Source organism: Magnolia sinica, chromosome 4 (assembly GCF_029962835.1).
Source record: "Magnolia sinica isolate HGM2019 chromosome 4, MsV1, whole genome shotgun sequence".
Classification (NCBI taxonomy): Eukaryota; Viridiplantae; Streptophyta; class Magnoliopsida; order Magnoliales; family Magnoliaceae; genus Magnolia; species Magnolia sinica.
The window spans coordinates 23585263-23600060 of NC_080576.1; the positions used below are offsets into that span (position 1 = coordinate 23585263).

The 14798-nt window shown below is 37.4% G+C and overlaps 1 protein-coding gene across 1 annotated transcript; it reads right to left on the reverse strand.

Moving 5' to 3' along the window:
* Window positions 1-922: 922 nt before the first annotated feature.
* On the reverse strand, window positions 923-12537 carry LOC131244415 (MADS-box transcription factor 33). Its single transcript, XM_058244023.1, has 7 exons — window positions 12196-12537; window positions 12031-12112; window positions 3263-3324; window positions 2691-2790; window positions 2095-2136; window positions 1712-1753; window positions 923-1219 (listed from the first exon to the last, which is right to left on the reverse strand). The coding sequence occupies exons 1-7, from the start codon at window positions 12375-12377 to the stop codon at window positions 1115-1117; spliced, it is 615 nt and encodes a 204-aa protein (XP_058100006.1). The 5' UTR covers window positions 12378-12537; the 3' UTR covers window positions 923-1114.
* Window positions 12538-14798: the final 2261 nt, after the last annotated feature.

Here is a 14798-nt window from a genome sequence, read left to right on the forward strand (position 1 = left end):
TACAATCTTCAAAATAGCCTATTAATTTATGAATTTGTCCAGTATTTAATTATTATTATTATTTTTTTTGAAATTTGAATTTGTGTTATAGTCATTGATTTACAATAGCCTAGATTTTGGAAATCCAGAGATTTGGCAAATATCTAACAAAAAACTAATAAAGTATTCCAAACCGTTCATGCTACCATTCCCATCATCTAAAACCTCACTGATGGAAAAATCCTACACCTTTCGGTATGTAGTCAACCTAAAAAGTTAACAATGAAACAACCAACAGATCCCATTCAACTTATAAAATGCCAAATATTTTATAAATAGGACCTTCCAATCTAAGTGATTTTTGGCACATGCGCCATCCATGAGTCCCATCATATCACCAATTTGGATCACGCAACCATGGGGCTACGTAGAATAATGAAAGAAACCAAACATACCTATCTACCTATCTTTTATGATTTGTGTAGCTGACCCCAATTAATTAAGTTAAGGCTTAGATGACGACAATGATGATGACCTATTTCTTTATCTCTAGTCCATCACAACAAGCCATGAGACCTTTCTATTCTATTATTACAAACTGAATTGAGTGTGATATATAAACAACACAGATTGGAAATATTCTCATAAAATCTGTTTTAATTGGGTATCCAAACAACACTTGAATCCTATTATGCTGAGGGCCCATTTGGAAGCACATGCAAGAAAGGAGGTTTCAAGCCTGCTTTTTTGGTCATCTCAACGAAAACCAATCATCAAGTTGGCATTTTAGCACCTATTTTCTTGAGTGTATAGTGAAATGCGAGTTTGCAAAGTGCATCCAAACGCACATTGAAAGGGTTTTACGCATCAAATGTCCCTTTGGAGGATCCATTCAAATGGACCCTAATAATATCTGTTTTAATAGGTATCCAAACAACACATAAAACCCAAAAAATAGTGATACTAGCTGTTTTAATAGGTACCCAAACAACCCAGCAAATCCAAAGCAATCATACAGTAGCTGTTTTAACAAGTAAAAGGGTCATCATCATAAGCTGTACACCACATTCCACCATAACACTTGCTAACCAAGTCTATTATCAATAGTCACCTCAAACCTTTACCTATTACTAGTCTAATAATTCAATTCTTCCAAGAATATCTCATTTGGTATTGTTAGTGGATATGGTATTCCTCCTATCATTGGAGGCATGTCAAAAATCACGTTTTGCTCCTCTATCTGCAAGCCAAACAGGGAAAAAAAATAAGTAAAAAAGAAATGATCCTATTGGAGTTTGGGATAATTGAGTTCTGGTAGAAATCCAGACATGTGCATAAGGCCACCCATCTACACGTCTCAGTATGTGATGTTTTAGAATCCAATCCGTTCATCATGTTGGTCCCACAGTGTAGATTCCCTGTCCCAAAGTTCAGGATGGCCCATTTATCTGGTGGGCCACACTATTGGAAACAAATATATGGCTCTCAAAATAACTTGGGGCAGTTTTTTTTTTTCAAAAGCCAACTATTTGTTTGGAATGGTTCAGACCACTAATGAATGTACCATGATGTTTGGGATAGAGTGTTGATGTGGTCGGACCCATGTTTTAGATGAAAGAGATCTTTCACACATGTACCAGATTTGGTATATGTTGTGGTATGTATATGTGTTAGGCTTAGCAAATCTCTGTAAAAATTTCATTTGTTGTGAAGTCTTTTTATCTTTTTATACCTTTCCTTGGAGAAACTCATTCGCTGATTTGAGGATTCCCTCCTTCAAAAAGAAAACCACAACAATTGGTTAATGAAAGTGAAACAAATGCAATGTTGGGTCAATGGTTTGGGCTAGATCTTGAGTGGGCCATGGAAGGAAAGTTGAACTGATTGGAGGTTCCTAATTGACTATTCAATGGACTCTCTTTTGATGGTTAGCAAAAGGTTATGGCCAATTCTTTTTAAAAATGTCAATTATGAAGACAGGATTATCTGATTAGTGCAACAGAAATGACCGGTCAGAAGATGGTCATACCCCGAATTTCGATGTACATCTTATTTCTATATGGTCAGAAAATATCATTCATTGAAGGAAAAAGAATAGGAAATTTTGGAGCTTACATTATCTTTCAGTGACTGGATCTCTTGAATCATGATCCGCATCTGTGTCAAAGATTCATATGTGTTAAATCATCGGATATTACATTATGGAAACTCTAATTAACTTATTTATTCATTAACAATAACTGAAATGTATTTAAAAGATGAAAAAACTACATAGGTTTGAAAAAATCTTAATAAATATATCTTAACAAATAAGAAAATATCATAATTCAAAAGATTATCTTAATTTACTTTGATAATAAAAAATTTTAATTCAAAACTTATGATGCATTTAATAGAACCATCCAAATATCATGATATTTTGAGCAAATGATACTAATTAATCATGAAAGTTCATGATATTTGGGGCAACCACACGCACCATTTGTTAAAATAAAAGAGAGGCCCAACCAATGCCAGGCTTTGTGCGTGAAGCTCAATTTATCTGTAATGTCTTTAAATCCAGTTAGACCATACATACATGCACTTAGGTGTGCTTTTATGTTCTTAGCTGCATTTAGATGCACATGGATTGTTCATTAAGCTTACATAAAAGGCCTTGTATTGGGTCTGGGCTCAATAAATAACATGAAATACTAAGAAATTTCATTTACCTTTGTAGAGCGAATGTGATATATCCAAAGTTCAAGATGCCTTTCTAATGCATGTAACTCGTCCATTCTCATATTTCCCATCCCCCCTCCAATACTATTCCTGAAATAGATTTAAAATAATAATAATAATAATATTAAAAAAAAAAAATTAGTGATGTGGTCAAAGACATGGACGAAGATAGAGGCTGCATTTGGATGCACAAACGAATTGAAGTATGATTTCTTTCAACTAAGACTTAGAACTAATGTAATTGAGTTTGGGGCCAAACGAGAATTGCAATTCGTCATTTCTACTGGTCTAATAATCATGATTCAATTCAATGGTGCATCCAAGCGCTCCCGCACTTTAAAAAATATACCTCAAGCCCATATTCGTTAATCAATTTTACAACATGGATAAAAATATGGTGTGTGGCCTTGTTCATCCACTGTTTCCGATGTATACACACAAACTTGGATGAAAGTATGGTGCATGGCCATTTTCATGCATCAGTTACGACGTATGTATGCAAAAACGCATGGAAGTATGGTGCATGCGATGTTTATCGATCGTTTCTATGATTGAATTTTACCTGAGACCCTTTTGAAGTAATTCGATCTCTTGTTTCAGCATGAATACCTCTTGGTCCGATTCCTACACAAAAGGATGAAATTGTCATTTATGAAAGCTAGAAATTGGTGGGCCTTAAACTGAAGATCCAATTACTAAGTGGGCCATTCCCTAGATTGAGTTTTAGGCCTGTTTAAAAGGGGGCAAATCTCAGCCTGGCCCACTGCCATGGTGCGAATCTCAGACTGGCTGAATTTCTAACATTGTTCTTGTTCCCAAGATAGATGGTGGCAGTTAGAGTCTGTATAGTTACTAATGAAGGAAACCGAAGGTGCCGCATGGGGTTTTTCCCTTTAGAATAAAATCTATAGCCAATATTTGCCAACATAGATTTTGAAAAGTTAGGAGTTGAAATCCAGGATTTTCAATTCAAATCATAATTGGATCCTTGAATATGATGGATTTTAAATTCTGGATTTTCAATCTTCTCCTATTATCGTAACTACACTTAATTACTATCTTTTAGGGCTTATTAAGGTATAGTCAATGCTGCCAAACATAATTTATGGATTCCACGAGATTGAAAATCTAATCTGCTAACACAATTGAAAGCATGAGAAACTCGGGTTTGAAAATTCATGATTTGGATTCTCAAGTCAAAATTTAAATTGTGTAGACACATGACCTCCTAAGCTTTTGGATATGTATTATATTGGAATTATTATTATTTTTTTTATAATTTATGGATTCAAGTTTGCCAAATACAATTAAAAGCATTTGAAATTCACGTTTGAAAATCCATGATTTTGATTCTTAAGTCAAAATCTAAATCCACATGGCCAAACGACCTGGGCTTTTGCATATATATTCTATTGGAATTTTATTTATATAGCCAAATGCTAGCTGCGCAACAATTCGCATGGAACTTATGCGAACTTTTTGAGAACTCATCATATGTAATGTGAGTCCAAAATTTGAACGGTCCACGTGATGTAACACCCCAAGAAACCTTTAGAGCCCAACTTTTACTTTGATCCGAAACTTTGGTAGGCCATGAAAAAAGAAAATATTTTCCTCCCTTGATTTAAATCTCTCTTTTCTATGGCCCATCAGAATTTTAGATCATGGTAAAAATTGGCCCCTTTGTGATTTCATGGGATGCCGCATCACATGGACCGTTCAGATTAGACACCCATGACACATGTGCAAAGTTGCACACATGTGAAGGTGCGCAGGTGAGAATTGCCTTATAGAGAGAGAGAGAGAGAGTCATGCTCACCTGCGCACCTTCGCACACGTGTCATGGGTGTCTAATCTGAACAGTCCCTATGATGCGTAATCCCATGAAACCCCATGTGACAAATTTTTACCCTAATCTAAAATTCTGGTGGACCATAGCAAAGAGAAATGCAAATCAAGGGAGGAAACTGTTTTCATTTTTCATGGTCGACTAAAGTTTTAGATCAGAGTAAAACTTGGGCCTGGGGGGTTTCACGAGGTGCTGCTTCACATGAACGGTTCAGATTTTGGAGCGACATCACATATGATGGGTTCTCAAAAAAGTTGGCACTAGTTATGTGCGAACTGGTGTGCAGGTGAGCATTTCCCTATGTATATATAAGGCATGCCAAACACAATTAAAGCATGTGAAATCCAAATTGAAAATTCTATGATTGACAACCCTTGGCCTTTTAGATATGTATTCTATTAGAATTATGTTTTTTCCTTTCTTGATAACTTGGAAAGACCCGTTCGTTTCCAAGTTACATTACACGTCGGTAGAGTCTATGGGTGACTCAGCTTCATTGGGTCAAGTCATCCTCCATTCTCAATACTAACTCATGTTGCTAAGCTACATTGGACTCAAATAGGTCTAAGTTGACAACAACGAGTCGCATCCCACTTGGATGACCCATTATTTCATCATTGGAATTTCTTCTGTGAATTTTTTCCTTTGCCTTGATGTTCGTGATCTTTTCAATGGTTTGGATGACAATGGAAAAGTTTGGATCCATAAATATTGTGTTTGGATAAGAAGTCCCACATTCTATAACTTTTGTAATTATTGTGTTGATTTAGTTGTCCACTATTTGAACTAATAATTATTGGGTTAAGTTTACAAGACATTATAAAACTTTGAAAAAAGGCAATTGAGCAAAAACTAAAACATGAGATGAATATATATATATATATATATATATATATATATATATATATATATATAAATCAATTTGATTTCATGACAAAGAAATCTGCCAAAAAATTTAAAAGGACAAAATAACATAATTGAAGAGATGTATAAGAAAACAGTAACAAATGTAAAAACTATTATTAGAGAGATAAGTGAGTTCGCAATTACTATAGGGTTACAATAAGAGTTGGCACCGAACCCCTACTTTTTTGCATTGGTTATGGATGAGTTAAGGAGGCATTGCAAGAAGAGATCTCATGGTGTATATTGTTTGCAAATGACATGGTTTTGATTAATAAGACTAGGAAGGCTTGAACACAAAGGTAAATTTATAAAGAGGTATTTTATAATATAAGATATTTAAAATTAGTTGGACTAAAATAGAGTACATTTTGTGCAAATTTTAATAATAATAATAGGAGTGGGAATAAAAAATTTATAAAGATTCTTGAGCAAGAAGTTTTTCAAAATGACCTTTTTTTTTTTACACATGGATCAATAACTCATGAGAATGAAGAGATTTAAAAAGATGTTCGGGGTAGAATTCAAGTGGGGTGGAAGAAATAAAGATGCACCTCTGAAGTTTTATGTGATTAGCATGAATCATTCTATGAAGTGAGGTGAAAAAAATATAGATGGACCTCTAAATTTTTATGTGATTAGCATGGATCATTCTATGAAGTGGGGTGAAAGAAATAGATGTGCACCTCTAAAGTTTCATGTGATTAGCATGGGACAAAAATCTTAGGCAATTAAGGAATAACATATTTATAGAATGAGTGTAATTAAAATTGTAAGTGTTATGGTTTTATGCTCCTTTGGTTGTCAAATTTTGTGGTGTCAAAACCTCAATCTATGTCTTGTGTAACTCATTGGTATATATGTTCAAGACATTGCATCACCTCTCTAAACACTTTGCTTCAAGTTAAGAACGAAGAACTACTTCAAATCATTTCAAATAATACAAGTACAAGCTACAACGAAAGAAGTGATCTTGTTCAAGACCCAAGTCAAGTGTAATTCAAGCTACAAGAAGTACAACTCAAGATTAAGTGTAATTCAAGCTTTAGAAGATCTCAAGCTCAATGTTACATCAAGTAGAGAGATCTCAAGCTTCACAATCTTCAAAGGTTAACTATCATCTAAAGAAATGAAGTCTCAATGTTCATACCTCACTTTCAAGGTATGATTGACCTAAGATTGACCTTAGGGTAGGTCATTTTGTATACATAATTCAAATTGAATTACTTTACATGTATTTGGACTGTTCTAAGACTAGTCCTGAACTGTGTTCGACTAGTCCTAGCTCTGGCTCGACCAGCCCAAGAAATTCAAAGATCAATCCTAAGTTATTGCAAAATTTTGAAATTTTTTGGTTGAGATACGACCAGTCCTGGACTATGTTCGATTTGTCGTATGAACAGTGCACGACTCGTCCTACGACTCAAATTCCAGCAACTGTTCCTGGTTTCTCACGACCAATCGTAGGATGCTCATGACCAGTCGTGGACACCCTACGACCAGTCATGAAACGGTTTTATCCGATCGCGCTTAAAATTTTAAAAATCTGTTCGGTCTACGACTAGTCGTAGTGTTCTTAGGACCAGTCGTAGATGAGATTTCTGCAACTATAAATAGAACACGAATTTCAGAGTTTTATATCGAATTTCAAGTAAAATCAAGGCATTACTCTGAGATAAGTTTGTGTTCATTTTTAAGCTACATTGTGCTTATTTAATATTCTCTTTTATTAGCTTTATTAATTTAATTTTGTTTCTATATTCCAATCTGAATTGAAAAGAGGAATTATTATATTCCTTCTTTTTGGAATCAAAATCAAATATAGCTAACCCAACTGGTTTAATTTAAAATCAATTAGAACCTAGAACCATTTCAAAGTGAGTATTGGACATTGAACTTCCACATTCGAACTTCTACTTCGATTAGTTCTTCCGGGATGCTATAAAAGGAGAAATCTAGGTATTTTACTATATTGTAAATTTTCTTCATTTTGGTTTTCGTTTGAGATTAAGTCAGAAAAATCTCAATCTAGTGGTTATCTGAGGAGAGCCAGGAAAACTCAGAAGTGGAATTTTTGAATTATGTAAGCCCATTTGAAAGACACAATTGTGAAGGTTTTAGGTGAACCTGTGAAACCTATTTTCATAGTGAACGTTAATATCCCCTGTGTGAGGATATTAGGAGTGGAGTAGCAAGTTGTGTGGCTGTTGTTTAACAGTTGGTGTACACACAGGCGAACCACTATAACTCTGTGTTTTGTGGATGTGTGATTTATATTTCCTATCTTTTATCATTCAAGTTTGTGGAATGTATGTGTAGATGTAAATGTTGTAATATTTACATTTCAAGTACTGTGGGGAATATTGTAATAATTTAGATTTAAATTTTTGCAATTTATTTCAATTCCTTATTATTTATTTATTCCTCTTCGGTTTGAGTTTTTAATACGAAGAACATTCTAGAAATAAGGTTGTCCTGCCAAAAATCCTTAATTTTTATGGTGTAAAGTTGTCCTTAGAACAGCATTTGTATCAACCTCTCAATACTTGTTTATTGAGGTTGCCTTTCATTTCAGCATTGTGAATTGATTTCTTTTATTTGGTTATCTCATTATTTAATTCCGCTATTATTATTTTAAATTTGGCATTGTCCTATTCACCCGCCCTCTAAGACATATAGCTTGGCCTTTTCAAAAATGAGGTTGTTAAGATAGATGGTTGGCAAGATAATGAATGATCATATGATAAGAAATGAATGCTTCGAGGGATTTTTAGAGTGGCACTAATAGATAAACAGACAAGGAAAAACAAACTTAGACAATTTGATCATGTAAAATGAAAATTAAGAATTATGTTGGTTGCAAGAAGTAAATTGTTATAAGTTGAAGGCTCTTAAAGGAAAAAATAATAATAATAATAATAATAATAATAATAATAAAAGATCAAAGAAGACAAGAATGAAACCAATAAGAAAAGCCTACATGACCTTAGCGACCTTAATGAAGTTATGACAAGCCAAATAGTGAAAAAAGATGCGTGTAGACTGACCCAATTAGTTAGGACAAGACTTGGCCTTGTTTGGGAGCGTGGATTTAGAACCCCCTCGATTAGGAACCCCCAGGATTTCAAACCCCCTGGATTTGCAATCCTCCCAATGTGTTTGACACCCTGAGTGTGAATCAACTTTAATCCAAAAGTACCTATGCATGGTATATTTACAGAGGTTTGAATTTAATTACTAAATCAATTTTAATATCTCTAATTAGTGAGATATGTAATTTTTGGCACCATGGTTGTGATAAGCCCACTAAAATATATGCTTTGCCTGAAAATGATGAAATTCCAAGTCTCGGATGAGCCTGACGCAGAGATGAATATGATGAGGTCGAGCACCATCTTCCTCAAGAGGATAATTATCCCAAATCTAAGGAACTTCTCTGGATTCCTCACAGAGGCTTCTCGAATCCACGATAAAAAAAAGCAAGCAAAATAGAAAATAAATTCTATAAATTTTGAAATTGATTAATGAATGAAATAAATGAATTCACAACCCTTTAAATAGGGTTACCAAGCAATGGGAGAGAAATCAGAAGCAAACTATAACTAAAACTCCTAGAATTCACTACTTACTATAACTAGTAAACACTATTTATAGACGGTCTGGATGTTTACTAGTGCGCAAGGTTTTCGGTCAAAAATAGTAAGTATCCTATTTGGCTTCACCGAGCTGTTCTCCTAATTATTCTAAGCACTTTTCATGTTGGACACTACTCCTAAAGCCCAACGGATAAAGAGTTATAATCAAACTAAAACTTACTATTTATAGTAAAAATAGAATTAAAATAGGGAAATGACCCTCAATCCAAGGGTATTACGTAAATCCGGCTTGCGCAACCTGGCATAGCGGGGTTGGTTGGCTAAAGTAGCTCGTTTGACTACAAAATCATATATTTTACGCCCAATAACTCATTTCGGATTGTGAGATACGCCCGATCTAAGGTCCAACGGTTCAGATCACTTTTGTCGTTGACCACACCTTTTCTGATCCATCTTGGCCATGAAACTGTCCGCAACCCACTCTACATCAAGACCGCAAGCACAAGATCATGTTTGAGTGACTAACCAACGATTTCTAATCATTGATTAACATGGACATTGTTTGGACGGTGCTAATCATCATTAGTGGGCCTTGTGCCCAATAGAATTATAGTATAGTGACACATGTTACACCTGCAACTATTGAAATGATTTTAGGTGTAATCCAAGCTATCACCTTGGATTGCAGACCCTTGATTTGAAAACCCTGTTACTTTAGGCTGCCAAACAACCAGGGGATTTGAAACCCCCTCAAATCCCCTCCATTCCACGGTGCCAAACGACCCCGATGAGGATGATTATCTGATGGGCCTCCATGTAGATTCAACCCATAAGGTTTCCACCTTCGATTCTCCATCAACTCAAAACCCACGTTCATTAGATGATCCTTATCATCAAATAAATGGCTAGGAAAATATACAGATAATCCTACATAATTATAGACCAACCATAATGTGAGCCCCACTTTTAATGCCCTCAGATTATTTAATCAGAGAAAACTTTTATAATTTCCACATCATTAACAAACTTCTATACAACTGGATGGTTGGATGTATATTTATAGACCAACCACCATGTGGGCCCCACCATTAATGTCTTCAGATTATTTAATAAAGGGCACTTTTTATTTCCACATCACTAACAAACTTTGTATACAGGATGCAATACCTATATAGGCAAACAACTGGACGGTTGGATGTAATGCCTTTGTGGGCAAACAACTGGATGGTTGGAATTGTTGGACTGAAGTAAATTTGGGATCATGGGCAAACAAAGGTTGATATAGTCGATGGACCGTTTACATGGAGGACTGGACCTCTAGCATGAAATTTGGGACCTCTACCTAAATTGGGCTGGAGAAACGGATAGATGGCGTGGATATTAAAAATAAAATCATCAAGGTGGTCCCCACGGTAAGGGTAACACCCACTGAGGTAACAGCTAATCCGCTCCCCCCTTTATAAACAAGCAGCTTTTCGGAGCCCACCTTTTCGATGGCTGAGATGTCGTACTCATGAACATATGTCGCATGTGCACGAACAGGAGATAGGTGTGGGCCCCACCATGAAACTCACCTGGTACGAAAATCAGGCTGACCACACAGTCCAAGTCACTGGAGTTTGATGTTGATCCACCTTTCTCACTACTCAAATGCCTTTAACACATGACACGTGGCATGAATTTAGCATGCAGTGGACCACAGGTGATCACTTCACACAGGCATGAGTGTTCATATCTCAGGAACGGTCCATGGCCGTTGGATCAAACTGTTGATCAATCTGGTTTCATCTTCATGGGACATCGTGATAAAGTCACATCAGTGACAGGATCCTATCCATCCAAACATTGACCTGAACAATGAATGGCCGTGATCAATTCCAGAAAAATCTCAATCATCAATCACAGCCATCCATTTAATAGGATTACCAATGGCTCTCAGGAACCACTTTGATGGAAAGATCCCGACCATCTATCCTTCACTTCGAATTAAATAGTTAAAAAGAGAGGCTAATACATAGAGACATGGTTGGTTTGACTGGACAGTCTAGATCAACTGATGTGACTGTCCATCTATCCAATTCCAAATCTTGACCGCATGGATGCATCTATGCATGAATATTATGTGAATGTGGATCCTAGGCTTGCCATAAGTAGGGATTTTTTGTTTGTTGCAATGTAATTGAGCCATGTCAACACTAACCATAAGTGATTACATGGGTCAACACATTGCGACAAGCAGAAAATTCTTACCTGTGGCAAGTAGAAGATTTGAGCTTATATTATACGTGGAAAGATGTTTGATTTAGTATGCGTTTTTTTAGGAGTGCCGTTGAACCACCACCCAATAATACATTGGTGGTGATGATATTTGATCCAGCAATTCAACAACTTTCAAACATGTTTTGCATAAGCTTTTGTGCTAACATCTTCATGGTTAGGACCGGATGTAATTTGATTGGACCATAGATAACATGTAAAGATGTAGTATTTACATTGGACTAGGCCATTTTTACGGCGGCACTTATCTCGATCAAATCCCTCCATACTCCCTTTCATACATCTCCAATCCATAAAAGACTTCAAAGGAAAAAAAAAACACAGAAGATACTCCTAGCCATGTAAAAAAGTTGCACATAGATCACTTCTTGGATTGTAGTGATTTTTAGTCCAATCAAAGTAAATTTTGGCCTATGACCCATTCATGGTCACCCCTGATGGATGAACGGTTCAGATCATCATGTACACGTGGCATTTACAAGAGTAGATAGTGGGAGTACAGATGGACGGATCACACAATTTTCACAAGGTAGCCACAAACGAGTGGGCTGTTCATAATCAGACAATCCAGACCGATGGTTAGAGTGTCCATACCTATAAATGAAAATATTTGCAGTATAGGGGATGACCCAAATGCAAAAATTGTATATGATCTTTCCACCTGCATGCCCATGACATGCATGGAAATAGAAGGCAAAGACATACCGTAGGTTGGTTCGCAGGACCACGTTCAATCTGTGCTCCTCGAGACGTTCCCAAATACCTCTCAATCAATCCTTCCATAGTCCTTGCACATTACAAGGTAAATCTCAGTCACAGAGAGAGAGAGAGAGAGAGAGAGAGAGAGAGAGAGAGAGAGATGTGATATACCCTTTGGTGGCTAGCTCATAAAGCTTGCCATGGGTGGAGAATATCATGAGGCCGATATCGACGTCGCAGAGCACAGATAGCTCACGAGCCTTCTTGAGCAGGCCGGCCCGGCGCTTGCAGAAGGTGACCTGGCGGTGGACCGGGTTCTCAATCCGCTTCATCTGAACCTTACCTCGTGCCATGATGATGATCTTAGATTCGTCTCTGCAGACAACCTCCCACTAGTTTGGACTAGCTTCGAGGTCGCCGCTCTCTGATCACTGATCACAATTCACAACGATAAACCCACCAACAGCTTCCCTTCATATATAGCAAACCAACGCCTTTCTCTGTGTTTAGATTCATTGGTGGGCCACTCTTTACATGATCGATGCCAACGTTCCCTCATTCTCTCCTCTATTCACCCCATTCCGAGTGGTGAGCCCATCGCACTGTGGCCCACCCACGCAGTTTGGCTAGTGGTCGGTGCTATGTGGACCCCATCATGATGTGTGTGTTTTATCCACGCCGTCCATCCGTTTTGAAAGATAATCTTATGGCTTTATCCAAAAAATGAGGTAGATATAAATCTCAGGTGGACCACACAGTAGTGATTGAATTTCCACCATTAAAAACCTCCTAGAGCCCACTGTAATGGTTATTTGACATCTAACCTATTGATTAGGTCATACAGACTTGGATGAAGGGAAAAGATATGTATCAGATTGATCCAAAACTTTTGTAGCTCCCAAGAAGTTTTTAATGGTGGGTGTTCAATCAACACTGTGCGGTCCACTTCAGATTTGGATCAACCTCATTTTTGGGTTCATACCATAAAATGATGTGGAAGAATGGGTGGACGGAATGGATGAAACACATACATCATGGTGGGGCCCACAGAGCACTGATCACTAGCCATTGGCTAGTGGCAGGGGCAGTAGCCAATCCGTTTCCGTGGCCCACCCCTTAGATCTGGCAACTTTTAAGGCTGTCCTTTACTGCATGGAGTGTTCTTGGTGGGCCCCAGTGGCTTTACAGTTGCTATGATCATGTGCAGCCCACCTCTTTTAAGCTAATGAGTTCCCCATGTTAGAGCTCTTTTTACTCCTCATTGCTTCATCTCATGCCTAGCTTGCTTTGCCTTTGCTTTTGTGACAAAACCCTGCTTTTGGGGCTTTTATGTTATTACTGTAGGGTCTTTACTTATCAGCAAAGATATTAAGGAATGCATAACCATGGATCGATGAATCTAATCCGTTGATCTGATGGGTCTCACTTTGAAAATAGGATGCCTTGAAAATCTTCCAAACTTAATGATACTAAATTAAACTTCAACCAATGGTTTACTGATATTTTGGTAGAAACCCACATTCAGAGGAAAGTAATCCAAAAAAGACAGGGTTTCTATCTTTCATGCATATCGATTTTTGGGGAATCCCACATTCATGCTAGGGCCCATCTGATGAACGAATCGGATTGCATTGGAACATTCCCACGCGCGCAGTATCTGATGCACCAACAAAATGCATGTTTTAAACAAAGCCATTGGAAAGCGGCGCAATTCGGTACTATCCCCACCAGGACTAGGCTAGAGACGGACGTGCCTGTCAGGGGATATGTGGGGCCCACAGTGATTATATGTTTTATCCATGCCATCCATCCATTTTCATAGATCATTTTGGAATATTATCCCAAAAATGAGGAAGATCGAAAGCTCAAATGGACCACACTACAGGAAACAGTGGGGATTGAATTCCTACCGTTGAAAAATTCCCAGGGCCCACCATGATGTTTATTTGCCATCCAACCTATGCATAAGGTCACATAGACCTCTAAAAAGGGAAAACATAAATATCAGCTTGATCTAAAACTTCCGTGCCCCTAATAAGTTTTCAAAGATAAGCTTTTAATCCCCACAGCTTCTTGTGGTGTGGTCCACTTGAGCCTTTAATATGTCACTTTTTTTAGGTCATTCCAAAAACGGCCTTTCAAAATGGATGAACGGCGTAGATAAAACATATACATCACGGTGGGCCCTACATAGCCCCTGACAGTACAGTCCGTCTCTAGCTAAGTCCTGGTTGGCGTAGTACCCAATCCACGCCCCATCTTTGCTTCTAAGGCCAGGAACCTTGTCCAATCACAGGCCATTGAATGGAGATCTTCTCTCACAAGATATTCAAATCAGAGATTGTGGTGACGGTTTAGAAAGAGACACGTGGGCAGATGGGTCCTTCTCTAGATGAGTGCCACGTTGATGCTGGTGGTTTGAGGTATAAAGCTTAAGATTCCATCTCCTTTTCTTAAAATAATAATAAAGAAAATAAATACTCATGGGGGAATTTGGCAGGAGGGATCTCTCACGCTCTTAAATATTTGCAAGTGGTGGGCGGTTGGATGCTTTTTTTCTCTCTCAACGTTGCGGTGGTTATAAAAAAGGGGAACGGAGTGGCTACTCCCCCTGACACCAGCCAATGCCTGGTGGTCGGTGCTACGTGGGCCACACCATGATGTATATGTTTCATCCATGCCATCCATCTGTTTTTAAAGATCATTTTACGGTATAAGTCTAAAATTTAGGTATATCAAAATCTCAAGTGGACCACATTACAGGAAACAGGGTT

Excerpts from the sequence above, each read along its gene's own strand:
- LOC131244415 (XM_058244023.1), bottom strand. The coding sequence starts at position 12,377 with ATGGCACGAGGTAAGGTTCAGATGAAGCGGATTGAGAACCCGGTCCAC. Across the intron at positions 12,113-12,195 it reads TATGAGCTAGCCACCAAAGG|GACTATGGAAGGATTGATTG; the intron begins GTATATCACATC and ends GTAATGTGCAAG. Across the intron at positions 1,220-1,711 it reads ATGAGTTTCTCCAAGGAAAG|ATAGAGGAGCAAAACGTGAT; the intron begins GTATAAAAAGAT and ends TTTGGCTTGCAG.